Genomic DNA, 20,230 nt, shown 5'->3' on the forward strand with positions numbered 1-20,230 from the left:
TGAAAAGACAAGGGAGGCCTTGCTTACAAGTCGAGAAGCAATGAACATTTTTGTCCTAATTTCAGCAACTAAGGTTACTTTGTGATAAAAATTCAAAATCTGTTTTAAAAATAGAAAAATATAGTCACGGATTTTGAAATTATTAAGGCATCAATCTTCTGTTATGAAAATTAGTGAGACATTCATAGTAATTACACAAACTACTACCTGGCTATCCTTGCAATCACCTGTGAACCAATTACTGAACTGTGAAAACTGTATCATGGGGTACCTTCAGATAGCGCTCGATGTTGTTCATCAAAATATCGATTTCTTCCTTGGACCACATTCCCTGCTTCCATTTATGTCCTTTAAAAGAAATTAGTGTAATACAAATAAAACAACTATTACACAAAATATTACCCTTTGAGAGGAATAAAATATAACATATTTCTCTTTTGATAAAATTGCCACTGAGAACAGAACTGGGTTAAGCGAGTACTCTATTCATCTGAAATGTCCTCGAGTGCAGTAACTATTGTAACCTTACTGAATAAACCGATTTCTAAAGTACTACTTCTCTTGTGGAAGTGTAATATTGCGTAGATAAGAGGAGAGTCAAATCGTACTCAAAAGATTTTGGAAAAGTTTCTTTCATAAAAAATTAATGTTATAGGCCAAAAAAAAAAAAAAAGTACTGAAGATTCTAGAGCTAAACATAAAAAGCCAGCTCCCAGGCAAACTGTCAGGAGTATTTACTGTACTGTGGCTGAGGTTATTCGCTCATCTCTGTGTCTTTGCACTGGAGTAGCACAGTGCATCCCACAGTCCTTTGTTTTGATAACAGCTTCCCCAGATGCGCTGGTGCTCAGCATAGCAATGTAAACGTTCTCATGTCTAAGCTTCTAAGAGACTCTCAAAAACACAAGAAAAGCTCACTCTCTCCTCTTACACCTCTTAAATGCCACCGCAGCGTATCTGTTCAAAAATAACACGTAAAACTGAATCTGTATCAGAAATACAAGGGTAACAGTTACTGTAAAATAAGTGGTATTATGGTATCATCCATGGTGAAATTTAAATCTAACAGAAAGTTCAATCACATTACTTGTTCCACCAAGGACGTCTGATATTAGGATCCAATATTCAACTTATCTTACCTTTGTTAGTGAGAGAATCCTTATCTTCTTTAGTTGTAAACCATGCTTGGCTAACTGCTGAAACTTCCTCAGTGCCCAATGGAGATATTTCATCTAGTTGATCATTCTGTAAAATCTTTAAAAAGAAAAGGGGGAGGGGGGGTTAGAAGCTTGATTAGTGCCCAAGTGGATTTACATTTGTTGAGGCTAGGAATTATAAAATTCTAATATAATTCAATTTCATGTGTACACTGGCTGCAGCTTTTTATACATTAGGTGAATACAATCATTTGGGGAAGCTGGGTGTTGAGGCATATATCTAGAATCCTGGCATCGGGAGGCTGAAGCAGGATGTTGGTTTCCCAGCCTGGGTCATACACCTTCTGTCTCAGAAAATAATAACGAGATATTCCAAGCTGGGCACGCCTTTAACCCCAGCACTTGGGAGGCAGAGGCGGTCAGGCAGATCTCTGGGAGTTCAAGGCCAGTTTGGTCTAAAAGTGAGTTCCAAGACAGCTGGAGTTACATAATAAGACCCTACCTCAAAAGAAAAGGAAAAACAATCAACCTAACAACAACAACAACAAAAATCATTTGGGCATTTTGTATACAAAATGAACTTTTCTATCCAGTTGCTGTGAGCTTTCTTGGTTGGATAGCAGTCTCCATTCCTTGGTTGTTAAGACTGGCTAATGTCCTCAGGGGTGATTTCCTCTCAATATAGTTTCTTCATAAAAGATTATCAGAGTAAATTATATCACCGCAAAATCACTGCTTCACTTAACTGGTAATGTTGCCTTAGCCCTGTGAAGACGATTTGCAGCCTTGAATGGTGCATGCTCCTCTCAAAGAACTAAGACAGTGTTAGCGGTCACCTACAGAGATCCTTCTGCACTCACACTAAGTAGGGAGGAACAAAGCTACACAGAACAGTCTTGACCCTGGGCATGTTTTAAAAGATTTACTACCTGTTGTTAAAAACCACACTGCTCTGGATGTGACCAAAGACAGAATAACTTCTACAGATACAACAAGAAGTGCAGGAGAGATCACAAAACAAGTATTTTGATAAACTGCTATAAATGACCAGAGACCAAAACAAAAAGCATACATAAAAATGGCATTGAAATTGAGGGTTTGGTAGACACAGGTGCAGACATAGTAATTTCACCAAAATCTTGGCATCCACACTAGCCTTTTAGGATGTAAATGTCCAGCTTCTTGGGATTGGAACTTTATCTCAGGTAAAACATGTGCAACATGGATCAAGTATATACAGTCAGAAGGACAGACAGGACATATGGCTAACACAGCAATGAATTTATGGGGATGCATGTTGCAGCGATGTTCCTCCAATCTCGAAAACAAACCACAAAATAATGCTTCTGAGAGAAATATTAGAATGTATTGTAGGGCTGGAGAGGTGGCGCAGAGGTTAAGAGCATGGGCTGCTCTTCCAGAGGTCCTGAGTTCAAGTCCCAGCACCAGCATGGTGCCTCACAGCCCTTCCTACTGAGATCTGGCGCCCTCTGCTGGCCTCCAGGCAGACACACAGGGAGAACAGTGTGCACATAATAAAAGAAATCCTGTCAAGGAAAACCAAAATGGAAAAAAAAGGTACTATAAAGAACAGTCACAAATTCCTGAAAAAATAGGAAGAGAAGACCCTATTAGTCATTTAGGATAAAATATAGGCCTTAAAAAAATTCAACCAGAGAAAGTATAAATCAGGAGAGATTGATGACAATCTCTTAATGATTTTCAAAAATTGTTAGGAGATATTAACTGGCTACAGCCCAACTGGATTGACAACTCAAGTAATTTTTTAAAACCCGACAAGGTGAAAACAACTTAAATAGTCCAAGAAAATTATCAGCTGAGGCCGAGAGAGAACCGGGTTTGTTAGAAATAAAATTACAGGATGTGCATGTGGATCGTCTGGACCCAGAGCTGTATTGTATTCTGGTTCTTTTTACCATCTATCAACACACTCTTCCACAGGAATTCTTATGCAGAAAGAAGACAATATTTTAGAATGGACAGTTTTACCACACAGAGCAAAAAATTAAAGAGCTATGTAGAAAAGGTTTCTAAATTGATTCTAAAGGAAAATTGAGATTTCATAAACTATGGTGCCTTTTACTAATGCTGAAATTGCCTCATGGGCAGAAAATGAACATTTTCTTGCAGTATTTTTTTCAGGGAGAGATTAGCAACAAATATCACAAAAGCAAGAGATTTCATTTTACAGAAAGAACTAATTAGGATTCTCCCTCATATAATAAAAGAAATACCAACTTCTGGAGCCCCTACACTCTATACCGATGCAAATAAATAGGGAAAAACAGGCTCTAAGTCAAAAAAGTCAAGTAAAATAGCTCAAAGCCCTTATGATTCAGTTTAAAAGTCAGAATTACATGGGACTCTGATGGTATCATTAGATTTTTCCAGAACCTCTTAAAATAGTTACTGACTCTCAATATGCTCAAATTTTAAATATTAAAACTGTTGAACTTATTCCAGATGCTTCAGAATTAACTGTAACAAAGTAATCAGAAATAGAAATCTTTCCTTGTACACAACACATTATCAGACCCCATAGGGGTCTACCAGGCTCTCGAGCACAGGTAATGACGGAATGGACCAGCTATTGGTAGGAAATGTACCAGACGGCTCAGAATTTCTGAAGGAACACCATGTTAACAGCAACAAGCCAAGGGAATTATAACGAAGTGCCCTACTTGCTCTGTGTATAATGAAACTCTATTACCTATAGGAAGTAACTAAAAAATACTTCAAGAATTTATATTTCAGGATGGAGAGATGGCTCAGTGGTTAAGAGCACTGACTGCTCTTCCAGAGGTCCTGAGTTCAATTCCCAGCAACCACATGGTGGCTCACAACAGCCTATAATGAGATCTGGTGCCCTCTTCTGGCCTACAGGCAGGATACTGCATAAATAAATAAAAATCTTTTTTAAAAAATTGATATTTGGCAAAAATAAATGTTTTATTTTACAGTTTTGAAAACTAAAATATGTGCACTGCACCATAGCTACATATTTAGGATCTCAATGAGCAACCACTGATTCTATAATTACACGTTTATTAGAAGTCATGGCCATTATGGGTACATCTGTACAAATTAAGACTGGCGATGCTGTAGCACATGTCTCTAGTAAAATGAAAGTTTTCGCATATTGCAATGTAACACATATTACAAGTCTACCACACACTCCTATGGGATAAGCAGTTGTAGAAAGATCAAATTGTACTTTAAAGGATATGCTTAATAAACAGAAAGCAGTAATAAAGATTCCCAGAGATAGATTACATGGTACTTGTTGGGGAAAGATTTTGCTTGTGTTTCCACAGAATCAGAAATGCTATGGATACTATCAAGATTGATAAGAGATTAGATTCATACAGGAGAGACCTCATGATGAGGAGAGGTGACAGTTCATCAAAAGACTTGGTCATTCAATCAAAAAACTACCTTATAAGACTAACAAATGCCTTTCATCTGATCAGATTAGAAAAAAAAGAACCATTTCCAACAGGCTAAAATTTCAGACATCTTCCCAAATCCTTGTTTTTGCTGTAACCTATAGACATGTAAACCAAATGATCTATTTGTAGTCTCAACTCAATCAAAAACTAAGCTGGCTTTGGAGGTGGAGTATTGCTCTCTTTCTATAAACCCAAGCATGCTTGCTAAAGAAAAATCTAAAGTCTCTGTCTCATGTCAGAAGAGCCACCTGGTATGGAACAGAAGAAAAAAAAATTAAGTAACTATTCTATTGTCACTAATCTCATAATCTCTTGGATTTATTTTGATTCTTCAAAACTTTTCTTAAGGCATAAACATCTCAAAGTTTATTATAAATATACTATATATGTAGTATATATAAAATAAACTTTTTGTTGCGATAGTAATGGTTATATAGCATAACTAATTTTAGATCTAGGCTTCTAGCTTCCTGAAAATGATTTTAGACCTAAGTCTAAAGCAAGTAATTAGGAACTAAGCTTGTGTATCCCAGACGTATTTAATAAACTGGGGTCCTTTAACCTCTCCGAGATCTGCTGCATATGACATTTAAAATGTTGAGTTTCCCGCAGTGAACTGTGACCATTTCTAACAGCGACTATTGAATCCAAAAGAATGATGGGGCCCCACAATGACGATTATACCTGGATTGTGGTAAAGCCACTAAGCTGACAAACATTCAAAGATCAGCTTTGGACTGCAAACTGCTCAGGAAATTTCAAGGTGACTGCCAGGCCAGCCTAATAGACTACTCAGTCAAGTCTTCAGATGGGCCCTGCATTATGGACAATAGCAAGATGAACAACAGCTAGTTCTCTCAGGACTTGACCATTATCTTAGTTTCCCCAGACACCAGGAAGTAATTTTAGGAACACAATACCCACATTCCCAATAGGTAGGGTAAGTAGCTTTTGGTCAGTTGATGAGTTTGGGATGTTTGTCATTACAGGGGAATTGATTATAAGTTGCCATTGGTCATAAACAAGGAAAAACTAAACAAAGGAGATCAGATTTAAGGATCTCGTTCTGAAAAGAAAAAAGGGAACATAGATTTGATAAGATAAAAGGGTATATTATTGAATTTTCTTTAAATTAAAAAAGCAGCCGGGCGATGGTGGCGCACACCTTTAATCCCAGCACTCGGGAGGCAGAGGCAGACGGATCTCTGGGAGTTCGAGACCAGCCTGGTCTACAGAGCTAGTTCCAGGACAGACTCCAAAGCCACAGAGAAACCCTGTCTCGAAAAAAAACAAAACAAAAAAGCAAATATTAGTCTCAAACATTTATATTGGTATATTTTTTGTATGTTGATACAAATTTAAGGTTATTGATCTTATACTGTATACATGTTTCTACTCTTGTTTAAGTTATTGTACCTATGCAGCTCACTTAGCAATCTAATATAAATTTCTAGCCATTGAAAGTTATTATTAAAAACTATACAGGATTATTAAGAAATATAGATTAGTAGTTAGTCATCAAGGAATCAAATTGATAACCATGCTAGAAATGTTTTCAAGATCAAACATATATTCTAGATAGACAGATGGTCTTCAAATATTTCAGAGATCTACAGAATATCCATTTAAGATATTTTCATAACATAAGGCCTATTCTTGATAGTGAGACACATCTGCTCCTGGCAGCACCTATTTACTTCAAAAAAGGACTGGGCATCAAAGAACCTCCACTGGAGTTTGTTTTCATTGCTGGCAAAGGAAGTCACTTTTGAAAGAAACTGCCCTTGCCTCAATTGCTGACAAGCATGCTATCCATACTGGACAAGAAGAACACAGGTGACTGCTGAGCTTTGCCAGGACAAGACGAGACAATTCTTCAAAATTTCCTGCTTCACAAAAGTCTGTCAGATAATCTTGGGGTGACTGTCCAGGCAACCAGTTATCTCCATTATTTCTACAGTTTTGGAAGCTGTTTGCTCTGCAGTTCCTGTTTACTCAGGTAATATTGTATACATTTCGGGTTTCTGATGGATGAGGTTGAAGACTACATGATTACAGTAAGTTTTCATTAGTTACTATAGAAAGTAAGTTAGGTACAAAACTTTGGACACACCAAGAGAGGATAGATAACGTATTTTCTCTGAGTTTGCCAAATACAAATGGACTAGACATTGTGAATTTAATTCTTGCTTGAATATTGTTCTTACTGTATATGGTTTTACTTTTTTTTAAGTTAATACCTTTTCTTTTTATTTAGACAATACCTTATTGCATCTAATTTTATTATGTTAAGAGTTAAAACCTTATCTTATTATTTAGACAAAAAGGGGGAAATTTCCCAAGAGAACTTTCCCCTCTGTCCCCTGAAACTGTCAATAAATTGAATCCTAATTCAGAGGACAGAGTTCATGCTCAGGTGACCAGAATAAGCCAGAGTTTTTTTGGCTGACTCAGGTGGAAAGGGGACACAGGGAGGAAAGAGGAGGGGCTTAGGAGTTTTGCAGACCTTCCTGGATCTTGGAAAAGCATAGAGGAAGGTGAACTGGGCTTTTCTCTGTTGCTTTTGGGTTTAAGAGATTCATACTCTACTATCTGACTCCTGGATTTTTATTAATAATAGAATAATTTAGATAACTGTCACAATGAATCCCATTTTTCTTTGAAATAGATAAGCTGTCAAGTGAAAGAGCAGAACACAATGAGAACAGCCATGTCTCCATGGCTATACCTTTTTAAGGGCCTATTTGTGGACAAGATTTTAGTCTAGCTAGAAATCATCAGATAGCTAGTGAGAAGGCTCCGAAGGTAATGACTGACTGCCATCAATCTTGGCGACCTGAATTCAATGCCCAGAATGCATACTGTGGAAGGAGAGAATCCACTTCTTCTGACTTTCACACATATGTTGTAGCATGTACATGTGCACACATGCATACACATACACGGACACACATGAGAAACCACTGGAACAAGTATAACAAGTCTTAATCGTTTCATCTTGTGTTATACATTTAAGACTTTTTAACACGACTAAACGAAATGGTTATGAACTGAGACAAACTAGATGTCATCTAAGGCAATTACAATTCTGTAGGATCTGACATACATATTATATATTAATGAAATACCTATCAAGATGCAGGTAATGCCCAGTTTTAACACTGTCCACGCCTGTAATCCCAGCATGTGAGAGCCTGAGGGAAGAGAGCTCCTCCTACTAGTCTGAAGTCAGCCTAAGCTACGGGATGAGACCCCATCTGAGACAAGAACACAAAACAAAACTCTTACAGCTGATCACTTGAGTTCATCAATTTCATAAGACAGTAAACCCCACTCTAAAAACTAACTGTTGGGCAGAACCCAGTCTCAGCTGCTGATGCTTGGGGCTAGTTCCTGTGCAATGATGTTCTAGTCAAAACCTCTTTCCTACCATACTATCTTGAAAGGCATCTCCTATGTTTTCTTCTAGATTTATCAGGTCTTTTTAAATAGAGTTTTGTAGAAGGTGAAAGAATAGAATTGAATTTCACTCTTTTACCAGCAACATTGATGAGTAAGCTACCTTCTTTTCTAAAGTATACTTTTGGCATCTTTGTGAAACATTAAGTGGGCACAGCTTTGTTACTTAACTAGGTCCCCTATCTGTCTGTTTTTCTGTCAGCAGCAGGCCGTCTTTATCGTTATAGTTGTACAGATTAATTTGAGGTCTGGTATTGTAATGACTCCAGCATTGTTCTTACTCCTTAGGACTGAGGTTCCATAGGAATTCTTGTATTGCTTTTTATGATCCTGTGAAATATGACATCGGAGGTCAGATAGGTATTGCATAATTCTATGAATTGACTGTGGTTATAAAGTCACTTTCATGATATTGAACTATCTTTCCATTGTCTAGCTTCTTTTGTGATTTCCTTTTCTCACATCTTAATGTCTTTTGTTGTAGAAGTCTTCTACTACTTTAGCACTGGAGACACAGTCTACTCATAAGGTCTATAAATGGAGAGTTTGATTTCTTCTCTTCCTATTTTTGTCCTTTTATGTTTTTCTCTTGTCTAACTGCTATAGTTAATGCTTCAAGCATTCTAAGGAAAAATAGAGGGAAATGTACGTCCTTCTTTCATTCCTGACTTCAGAGGAAATGATCTCAGTTTGTCTCCACTTAATATAAAGTTAGCTATAGGACTGTTGTATACAGCCTCTATCTATCTATCTATCTATCTATCTATCTATCTATCTATCTATCTATCTATCTATCTATCTATCTATGTTCCATTTATTTCTAAAGTCTCTAGGACTTTTACCATGGAGGCACACTGGACTTTGTCAAATGCCCTTTTGACATCAACTAAAATAGTCCTAGATAATGAAAATTATAAAATAGATATTGTTCAGCTCTAAAGAAAATGAAGTAACAAAATATGCAGGAAAATGGATAGAACACATGTTAAAGAGAGATCATACAATCTCAGAGAGAAGAAAATTGCCCTTTCTCTCATATATATGCAGTGTTAGTCAGAAATATACATTGAAGACTGGAGGTGGCACACACCTTTAATCCCAGCACTCAGGAGACAGAGGCATGTGGATCTCTGTGTGTTTGAAGCTGGCCTGGTCTACAGAGTGAGTTCCAGGACAGCCAAAGCTATTACACAGAGAAACACTGTCTTAAAAAAACAAAAATAAAATGAAAACCAGGGGAATGATTTGACAATCCCTGTTCAGAAGAAAGGATTTTTCTACTGCTTTAGGAGAACTGAAAAAAGTCCTACCCACTGAAATAGGACACATGTCTGAGGTGTTCTCAGCTCTTGATGCTACATATCAACCTGGAACGCTTGTATTTCTTAAGTGAAAGGCCACTGAGATGTGCTTCATAAAAATGTTCTGATGCTTCTAATTAAAAAAAAAATACCAAGTAGTTTATGAAATGATGACATGAAGCAAAAGGCACAATCGGGCAGACATAAATTTAGAATACACACACATTTGAGATTTGGCCCACAATAAGACAGCACATTAAGAACGCTAAGGCCTGGCCACCAGTCATCCTCACAACACATGTGAAAACTTACCTAGTTCTACAAGCACCAAACAGTAGGACCACAATCACTGCTGTTAACAGCTCAAGTAAGGTCTCTGGACACAGACGAATGCAGACCCACCATTTCCCATTTTAACAGCCATGCACCACTCTACGGCGAACAAATATCTAATTCTGCTTACAGCATGTGGGGACTGGAAACCCGAATGACTTACACTAATTTCATTGCTGCAATGCTGTAGAAGTATACGCTTTTCATTTCTTACATAAGCTGCGCGTAATAACCATGTCCCTCACCGAGGCCAGTTTAAGGATGTACTATACCTGAATTTGTGTCACAGTTCCCTCAGAAAGTTCATCATCTGCCACCTCTGTGGTTGCCGTCATGGTCACCTCAAAGCTCTGCTCATTTTCTGAAACTTCAAGAAAATAATGATTCATCTCCGCAATAATAATCGTAGAAACTAATTATCCTAACGAAATCCACGGGGTGATTGTGATCATCTAATTTCCTAACACGCTTCTTAACAATACAGTGCACATTAATTTGCTTAATAGACACGGATGGCAGGTAGGAAGGTCCTTCCATGGGGCCTATATTCTAATAATAAACAAGATACGATAGTGGGTGAGTCTTATAAGCCAGGGACAAAATAAAGCAGGAAAAGGAATGGGGTGAAGCGAAGCAGTATGTCTGAATTTTAGGTGAGAGCTGGGGGAGGAGACCTGGGACAAAGGAAGAAGGCTGGTCCTGGCGGTGTCTTGCAGGGGGCGTCTGAAGGAACGAAAAGCCGAAGGCTCTGCGATAGGGCATGCGGAGAATGGCACAACACAACCAAGTCTACTGCGACAGCAGATGCGGTAAGAACAGAAGGAGACCGTGAGACCTTGTAGGCAACTGCAGAGATGACAACTTCACCTCGGAGACTAGAAAGCACAGGATGATTCTGAGCAGAGAAATGACAGACACTTTGATTTCAACAGCACTGCTCTTGTTGGGAGGAGAACACCTGAAGGGCAGAAGGGCTAGAGACATCTGAAAGAGGCTAATGCTCTAATGTAAGAGAGAACAGGGGTTTGGACTAGGTGGAACCATAAGTAGATCAAATTCTGAATAGTGATGATAGAACCAATGAGATTTGAAGACACACTAGACGTGTGGGAAACCGAAAAGTCAAGGATGACAGGTGCTTGTCCCCCTTCTTTAAATACAAGCAACAAGAAGAACAGACTACTACTAAGCATTCGTGAATATTCAGGAAGTCAGTTTTAAATAAATAACTGAGATATTTACCAAATATCAAGAATTCAGGAAAACCCTGAAGGTGACTCTACTGTAACAGGCATGTCTAAGATAAGTCTGGTTAAAATAAGTGGGGCTGTCATTACCAGAGAGAAAACCACCAAATAAGATTGCCTAGGTAAGGAGTAAGAACAGAAGAGGCAATCTAAGCGCCAGGTCTGAGTGCTGGAGTGTTCTGTATTTAAGAGTTTGGTGGATGCGCACAAGTCAAACTAAAACATGGACATGTAGAAAGAAAACCAGAGAGAGGTGTTTCTAGAAGCCAGTAACGAGAAAAGCTTTTGACAGATAAGACAAAAATCACAAGATCTCTGGAGACCCAGGAAAAAGTTTTGGTAAAAGATGAAACCCTGGGATGTGTTAAGGAAAAAAAAGACATGGCGGCAAGGACAGGCTATTGGGCTTCAGGGATTCCGTTTACAAACAAATGTGTTTATACTGAGGGGAGTCATCCAGGCAGAGGATGAGCCACTAGTGATTCAGAAATCAGACATAAGAACTACATCTGAGTACGCAAAGATGTGGAGCTGGTACATTGGAAAAGCCGCAGCTGGCCGGTGAAGACCAGGATACACGGACACAGGTAAAGACAGGTGTGGCAATGGGATGTACAGTTAATTTCTCACTAGTTCAATTTCCTCTGAAAGAGAAAGCAAGGATGCCTCTGAGTAAGAAAGGTGAAGTATCAGATTTTGGGACATGAAACACTGATCTCAGAGTGAACAAGAGTTGTTGTGACTTGTCCTGATAAATCACATATCCCATTTGTGAGGGCTACAAAGCCAAGCCAGCTTGTTCATTCTGCCTTTCTCTAAGACCATTTGATTAGCTGTGTTAATCATCAATAGGCTAAACCAAATTTAGATGGGGTTATAGCTTAAGCAAAGAACAACAAAAGAAAAGAAGGGAAAGGCATCTGAAGGTAAACTGCAAGACTGAATATAATAAGCAGTCACAACACCACCACTGGGCGAGGAGAAAGGAAGGACACGGTGCAGAAAGAACAATGAGAAAGTGGCATGACCGTGGGCCCAGAGCTGAACAGGATCACAGAGCACCACTACAGAGGGACTGAGCTGGAGTCGGGGAGCAATAGTAGGACATAGGTCTGAAAGATCACAAATGCACAGCAGCAAGTGACTCAAGAGTGGTGACAATGGTGAACAAAGAGCGAGGGACCGGGGTCTCAAAAGAATCACCGAACACACAGTAATCATCGTGACCATGAGTAAGAAAGGACATACATAGCCTGGCATACATGCACCGGCAGGCTGCACAGAAGCAGTGAGCTAGTGACTAAACTGAGGTGATTTTAGCTTCTGCTTTAGAAGGACGTAAAACTTGCCTCTCTAGTTAGATATAGATCTTAATGCTAATCAACCTATCAACCTGCACGAAGTCTAACACATAAGTATTTGTTTAGTGAGATGTAGCATTTCAGGTTTCTACCCTAGCCTTTATCTCTAAGTTATCCACTCCCCTGCACAGGGAACAGCAGTCTTCCTCATCACAAAACACTGCAGTCTGCCCCCTCCCCACTCCATCCACCACCGCTTTACTCCCTCCCTCCAAAAACTCAATCTCTTCAGTTTCCTGGGCCTGGCTTACTTCACCTAAGACATGCTGTTGCTTTAGCCGCAGCACTTTATTCTTTTACGTCCAGATTAATATTCCACACTGTCCATGAGCCACACCTCCTTCCTCTGTGGGTGGACCCAGGCTAAAGCCACATCCTGGCGACTGTGGACAGTGCTATGCGAAATGCAGGCATTTCCTGATAGATTACCTATCAACTCTACCCCAGGAGCCATCCTCCTGCTGTTTGCTAGAATGGCTGTACTTATACTTCCACCAACAGTGTGCAAGCGGCCTTCTTTTTCTGCACTTTTATAAACATTTTAAGTACAGCCATTCTATTTGGCCTGAGATGATCTATCTCATTACCCATTATTGGTCTGTTCAAATGTTCTGTCTTCAATGCTTCAACTTTGGTATTGATATATGTGTTCATAAAACTTATTCACTTGGAGGTTTTCCCATTTATTAACTAGAGTCCTTTAAAAATATTGGTATCTCTAATTCTTCATATTTCTCTTGTATCAATTATAATTTTTCATTTTGGTCTGATTTTTGAGTGTCTTTTTATGATTACTCTAGTGATTTATCAATTCAAGCCATATATATGCTTTCCCCAAATGAGCTTTTATATTGGCTTTTCAGGATCTTTTTTTTTTTTTTAAAGATTTTTTTAAAGATAGATGGCCTTCTGATTGTGGTGAAGGAGTCTCTCAGCACTACAAAGCTGCAGTGGCCGACAGAAATGGACTGTCTCGTTTATCTTGTTTGGGAAGGCACTTTTCATTTCTGAATGCTAGGACTTTGCTGAACAACGTATTCATGTTGTTACTGATCACACATATTTATTTATTTGTACAATTTAAATGTCTATTCTTTTTCTGGCCTTTAAGAGTTCTGCTGAGAAGTCTGCAGCTAGTTTAGAGAAGATCCCATATACGCTGGCGCTCTCGTCTTGGGCCTTTGTTAGCCTGACATAACATACCTCAAAAAAGATTTTTCTTGAATGAATCTACTAGAGATCTCTGAGGTTCTTGGACCTGGATGTATATACTAATTGAAGACTTGAAAAATATTCAACTATTGCTTTGCCAAATCCATTTGTATATATCCATTTCCTTCTATTATAAAATACTAATAATAATATCATTTGTTTAACCACAAGTCTTACAGCCACTTTCTTCTTTTAATCTAAGTTATTTCTAAACAACTACTATAACTTCAAGCTCAGAAATATGGACTCAGGGGTCCTTCCTCTGTTTGATATAGTTTGTTTAAGTTCTATTATATTCTAAAATTTCATTTATTATATTCTTTAGCTCCAAAGTTTACATATTTTAATAATACACCTTTGCTGAATTTTTTATTTAGAACAAAAGGTACCTTCCTAATTTCATTCTCTTATGTTTTACTGAATTAGGATTATTATTTAAACTATCAAAAAGGCAGTTTTTTTTCTTTGAACTTGCTTTCTTTAGCTATGTTCTTTTGGCAGTAACGTGTTACCTTACTTTTCATGTCTTTGTACCTATATCCATTACATTTGTAAATCTGCACATTAAGTTGTTCTTACCAGAGTTACAGGTAGTGGAAATTTTTCCCCCCTGGAGATGTACCCTAAGGCACTGGATGGGTGGACTACTTTGGTTTGGGTTCCAGGGAGATACAGTAGTTAAATGTTTATGTAACTTCTTCAACTGTAACCAGTATTTGTAATACCTATGGGTGACTTGGTGACCTAGACCACAGGGTATAAGTGGGATTACCCTACCTGCTAACACACAGGTAGTGATAAGTTTGCCAGTGAACCGAGGCACCATGAGCTGCTCTCAGTTTTTGTGGGTGGATGCAGTCAACTATGATGAAGACACTACGGTCCCTTCTAAGCAAGATGCAGCCAGAGTGGTTATGGAGGGAAAGCACCTGCTAATTTCTAAAGGTCACACGGAAACACATCTACTCCTGTAGGCCAACATAGACTTGGTGGTGTGGCAGAGTGCTCACTGATGACAGATAAGTGTACCCTGGCGAGCACAAGGAAAAGAATGCCCATCATTGTATACAAACTACAGTTACCTTCACAAAACTACAGGGGGCGACCTGCTTGCTTTCTGGGATGGTGGGTAGGACCAGCTGGCTGCTTTTGTGCCTCAGCTTCTTAGGACAGGCAGCTTAGCTACTCTCAGAGCCAAAGGCTGAGGGGCCAATGGCTAAACTTTGTGACTTTACTGTAGCTCTTACTATTTTTCTTTTAAAGAGAAACCTTCCTAAATTAACTTTATCAACGATTCTTACAAATATGGAGAACATATACTCAGAGACCAGCTTATTAAGTTCTCCTATTAGACTCCCAATTATGTTCCATGAGAGGAACAAATTGAGTATCACATGCATGATAGTGTCAACATCTCCATGTTTATCAGGTGATGAACAAAGACGTAATATCACAAAAATGGAACACAGTGCCAAGTACAGAGTGAACTTATGATTATGAACAAAGTATTTAAATAATGAACTAACTAGTCATAATTTCGCACAAAAGATTGTTCAAAAACTTTGCCTTATAAAATATCCACATAGGATTGTATCTGTGTAGATAGGCCAACTAAGCTTTAAAATCCAGTGACAGACACAGTAGGAGCTATTTAAAAACACGAATCGACAGGAAGAAACTTCATTTAGTTCCAAATTTTAGTCATGTTATACTTAAAAACTAATACTAGCCTTAACAGTTTTTTAATCCATAGTAAACTGAAATAAAATGATTTATTTTCTGTTCAATTCAAGAAATGATTAGCTCTGTGCATACAACTTGCTAAGATATAATTTTCCATGCTAAAACCTAGTCTTAATTTAAATCTAGGTAAAGATACTTCATTTGATGCTGATATGTAAAATCAGAAATCTCAATAATGGCAATTTGTGTTAAAAGTGGCATCAACAGATGAAGGCATCGCTCTGGCTTTATAGGGACAGGACTCCGATTCTTTCCTAGGCAAATCAGAAACATGATCTAGTGCTGTTGCTGGTATGCCTCTGCCAATGGCACTCCGTCTGGAATATAGCCTGCCTTAAAGGCTGTTAAGACTCTAACCATACTAAACCACACTAGGATTAAGTAAATGAGGTACCTACCAAACTTCTGTGCAGGTGGGCAAGAGGCTAAAGCATGTGCTAGAGGAAGCAGACTATCTGCAAATGTCTGACCGTGCTCTCTCTGAGCCTCGCTTTCTGCATCCCCATGTGTGAGTGAATGGTAAGAGTATCTGTTGTACAGCATGATGGCTGGGGGAAGATGCCGTTTAAAACACCTTATACTCTTGAACAAAGCAGGGAAACATACATATTCATGGCCGTTTAAAAATGAAGAGACTCTCAGGATAGTTAAGACAGAATACTCCGTAAAATTATTTCTTTAAAAGGCTCATTATAAAGCCTACAGCAGCAGGTTGAGAGGAAAGAAGTGTTGAAAAGATTGGACAATAGGTAAAGGCATCTACTTAGCGGTTGGTATATAATGAACACTCTTTAAGCATTTGTTTAAAAATAGATTTTTTTTGACTAAGTAGAGTTCAAGTCTCCCTAGAGATGCCAACTGACTGGTGCAAGTTAATATCTAATTCAGAAGGTACCTCTGTTATTAGCAGACTTACGTGGGAGTGCAACAACTGATATGCAAGGCGTAGAGTCGTCAATGCTCTGGTCATCCTCAGAGGACAGACAGAGCCTCTTCTGCGGAGGTTCAGTACTATCTTCTGAGTCTATTTCATCGGGGTCTAGCGGAAGGGGAAAAGAAACCAGACAAAATGCTCAGAAACCTCAAATAGACAAAATCTGTACTTAGTATAGAAATCTCTGCAGCAATTTTCTTATCTACTAAAATCCTTCTATCCTATCCACCGGCTCACTTAAATTCACTTAGCTACACAAGGACTCAAAGATCGTCGCTTTCTCCTTGCTTACAGTAGTACCCAGTCCCTGCTCTTGTGAAGGACAAAGTGCCACCTTCTAACTTGGTTTTCCGAAGACTTAACACACAAAGAGAAGGACTGGGTTTGGGTTCATTCAAATATTTACTAAATGCCTAACGTCTAAGTGCCTGGAACAGGAAAATGAAGGATACCCTATGTAAGAAGGATACTTCATAAAGGAAGGCTACGCCGTGAAGGAAGGCTACCCCGTGAAGGAAGGGTACTCTATGAAGGAAGGGTACTCTATGAAGGAAGGCTACCCTGTGAAGGAAGGGTACTCTATGAAGAAAGGGTACTCACTCTATGAAGGAAGGATACTCTATGAAGGAAGGATACTCTCTCTATGAAGAAAGGATACCCCATGAAGGAAGGATACTTACTTTATGAAGAAAGAATACTCTCTCTATGAAGAAAGGATACTCTATGAAGGAAGGGTACTCTATGAAGAAAGGGTACTCTATGAAGGAAGGATACTCTATGAAGGAAGGATACTCTATGAAGGAAGGATACTCTCTCTATGAAGGAAGGATACTCACTCTATGAAGGAAGGATACCCTATGAAAAAAGGATAGTCTATGAAGGACGGATACTCTATGAAGGAAGGGTACCCCATGAAGAAAGGATACCCTATCAGGAAGTTACGGGGTGGTAGCATCTAGTGAACAATTTAAAAACGGGGTACTCAGAGCTGTGACACTGGAATAGAGAGGCCACGAGAGCACAGAGGAATACATTTCGAATGAAAGTGAAGCGAGGGTTCTTGAGGAGGCATCATGAACTTGAAAGAACAGAAAGAAAGCAAGGAAGCATGTTTGCTTCTCCTGGCAGTAGCACAAAGTGCAGTGGAACTGGAACTGAAGATATCAAAAGATGCTAAGAAAATAAAACAGTGAACTATTAGGACATAATCACATGACCAGGGACAACTGTGGCAGGAGAGAAGGCTAGTGGAAGAAAATGAAGTAAGTAGCAAAAGTGCCCAAACTATGTTCTAAAGAAATCATTGTAAGCTTTCAAAACAGCACTAAGAAAAGGAAAAACTGGACAAAAGGCCAGACTTAGGCAGATGAGAAAGAGAATCAGATCTAACAAAGGGGGGCCCACAACAGGGATAAACCAAGTTTACAGCAGCATACTAACAGCATAGTAGCGCATTCTGAACCACGACCAGACTGTAAGTAAGAAGTAATGTGCAGTCTGGGAAGTGTGTGGAAAGAACTGCTTGGGACATGTAAAATTTAGTTATAAAGACAGAAATATGAACTATCAAAATAGTAGATGATAGCTAAAATGACTGAGTGAAATAATAGACTACAGAGTAATAAGACAGAAAGTAGATTAGTAAAGAATGAACAGACACACAGACATGTACAAAATTCATGTTTCACTGACTTTTGAATCTTAATTCACCAGAAGGATTATACAAATCTTAATCAGTCACATAAAATCCTGTTTCCTATATCAGCATCAATCACTCGCAGAACTACTTCTCAGTGTTCTTTCTAATGTGTCAAATATACCTCTGGTAACAAATGATATAAAAATGTATTATAGCTGTTCCACTATCTTCAGAGACTTACATCCCATGTAAAAATGGCTACTAGAATAAAAAAAATTAAGGTATTTATAAAACACAACATATAAATGATTAATGTATAATCCAGAGATACCAGAACTATGTGTGTAGGTGACAGACAATGGAATTGAGACACCCCAGTTTCAATTATAGCCAGCAAAGTCTCCTACCGTTCTGAGGGCAATGAAGAATGAGGTTCCCGTCTGTGTCCTGAGTAAACGTCACAGAGTTCACAGTTTCTACTGTTACTGTGTCAGAATCCTCTTCAACTGTGCTCATACTCAAATCTGCATGACAAGAGGCTACTTAAGGACTTAAAATAAAACAATCTTTCCAGACAGTACATGAAATCGATCTAGGTATCTGCTTAGTCTTCATAAGAAACTGCAAAGGAGTTCAGATTTCAGAAACCACCTTTCAATAACCACTATTTAGAACAAGGTTCAATAACCTACAAGAATCTGACCAACCCAGATTAACTCCCAACAACTTTCTTACAATATTAACTGTCTGTGATGACTAACCTTGAAATTTAGAACCGCCACAGAGAAGCCTGTAGGCATGGCTATAAGGAGTTGGGAAAACTGACGTAACCCCATGGGCAGGGGCTCAGACTAAGAGGAGAGAAAGGTGCTCAGCAGCCTATGGTGTTTCTCTCTTCCCACTTAAGACAGAATGCGGATGCATGTGACCAGATGTCACACACTCTGACTTCAGGCAAAAAGCCCTTCAAATCGATTTCGTTGCAGCAATACCCTTTCTTTGCTTTTACAGTTATTTTTTTCCCTTTCTTCGCTTTTACAGTTATTTTTTTACTACAGCCAAAAAAAAAAAAAAAAAAAAAGTTGAGGCTGTTAATCAGCAGAACTCTTAGCAATTTTTAATATTTTTACCGGTAGCTTTTGTACTATGTTCTCACAAGCTTTCTGCCATCTGAATCTTGTGTTTGTTAAGGAGGACACCATAGTGATTGAACCCAGACCTTCCTATTTATATTCGGCCAATGATCTGCCACTGAACTAGATTCCAAATCTGCTATCTTTAGCAAATTAAGCAAAACTTCCATCTTGATCTAATAATCATTATTCGTAAGACCCTATTATGAGTATTTAAGCCGTTACCTGAAAAATAAGAACACCAACCAAACATTTCTGTAGTTAGTAGTAATGGGGTTGGGACCTACTTTTTTGTTTTTGTTTGTTGAGACAGGGTTTCTTGTGTACAGCCCGGGCTTTCCTGGAATTTTCGCTGTAGACCAGGCTGATCTCATACTCACAAAAGACCTGCCTGCCTCTGCCTCTCAAGTATTGGGATCAAAGGCATCACCACCCCCGAGCTTTTTTTTTTTTTTTTTTTTTGATGTGTGTAAAGTGTCCTTACTTGCTGCTTTATATTTATCACAGACTGAAGAATTGGAGTATTAGAACACAGTCACTATCTTGTGGCTGGATAAATATACTGCTACCAATGACATGGTTGACATCTTTAGCATTTTACAAATCAGTTTGTGTCTCAAAAGTGTTTTTCTCACATACCTTTACCAATTAATATAGACAAAAGCCTTATGTGTTTAATTAATCATTCAGTATTTGATATAGGTATTAGTCCACTTACACACCGGTTACTATTTAAACAAGCATTTGGTAAAAAATACTTTGGCGACACAGACAACTACATTCATATTTACATGGTAAAGATCCAATGAGTAGTATGGGTGTACTATACAAAAGAACACACTTTTCAAGATAAAGAAGAATGGGAATCATGAGGCAGCATGGCTAACCACTGGGTGGGTTTTCGCAGTAAAGCAGGCTTACCTAGACCACGGATGGATTAGCTACAGCCCTTCCCATAGAATCACGTCTCCGTGCTCTGGCCAGCAGCATCACTCCCAGGTCATCCAGACTGCTTCTCCTCCATGCCTGTGCATCTGCAGCACTCTGAAACAGTACAGCATCACAAAAGGCTTAATACGAACAAGAACATGTAGTGTCTGGGCACTGGAAACAAAGACCTCCGATGCCTGACCCTGAGGAGTCAAACAGAAGCACAACTTTCTTCTGAGTACATTTTATGGAAGTCAGCTTCAAAACCAGTCCAGCGCGATAATGTAAGGCTCACAGGAAGTTTCTCAACC

The 20,230-nt window shown here is 38.7% G+C and overlaps 1 protein-coding gene across 3 annotated transcripts in view; it reads right to left on the reverse strand.

The window, feature by feature from the left end:
- Dmtf1 (cyclin D binding myb like transcription factor 1) overlaps nucleotides 1-20,230 on the reverse strand; it is a 48,141-nt gene that overhangs the window by 18,839 nt on the left and 9,072 nt on the right. For all 3 annotated transcript variants that reach the window (XM_050139724.1, XM_050139722.1, XM_050139723.1), the window contains exons 2-7: nucleotides 19,911-20,033; nucleotides 18,264-18,380; nucleotides 16,200-16,322; nucleotides 9,993-10,087; nucleotides 1,140-1,254; nucleotides 272-348 (exon numbers count right to left, since the gene is read on the reverse strand). In XM_050139724.1, the coding sequence (XP_049995681.1) occupies nucleotides 272-348; nucleotides 1,140-1,254; nucleotides 9,993-10,087; nucleotides 16,200-16,322; nucleotides 18,264-18,372 (519 nt within the window). In that variant the 5' untranslated portion in view covers nucleotides 18,373-18,380; nucleotides 19,911-20,033. The remainder of the gene's footprint in view (nucleotides 1-271; nucleotides 349-1,139; nucleotides 1,255-9,992; nucleotides 10,088-16,199; nucleotides 16,323-18,263; nucleotides 18,381-19,910; nucleotides 20,034-20,230) is intronic.

The sequence above is a fragment of the Alexandromys fortis genome, unplaced genomic scaffold (assembly GCF_014885135.2).
Source record: "Alexandromys fortis isolate MF-2015 unplaced genomic scaffold, M_Fortis_MF-2015_v1.1 scaffold_38, whole genome shotgun sequence".
Classification (NCBI taxonomy): domain Eukaryota; kingdom Metazoa; phylum Chordata; class Mammalia; order Rodentia; family Cricetidae; genus Alexandromys; species Alexandromys fortis.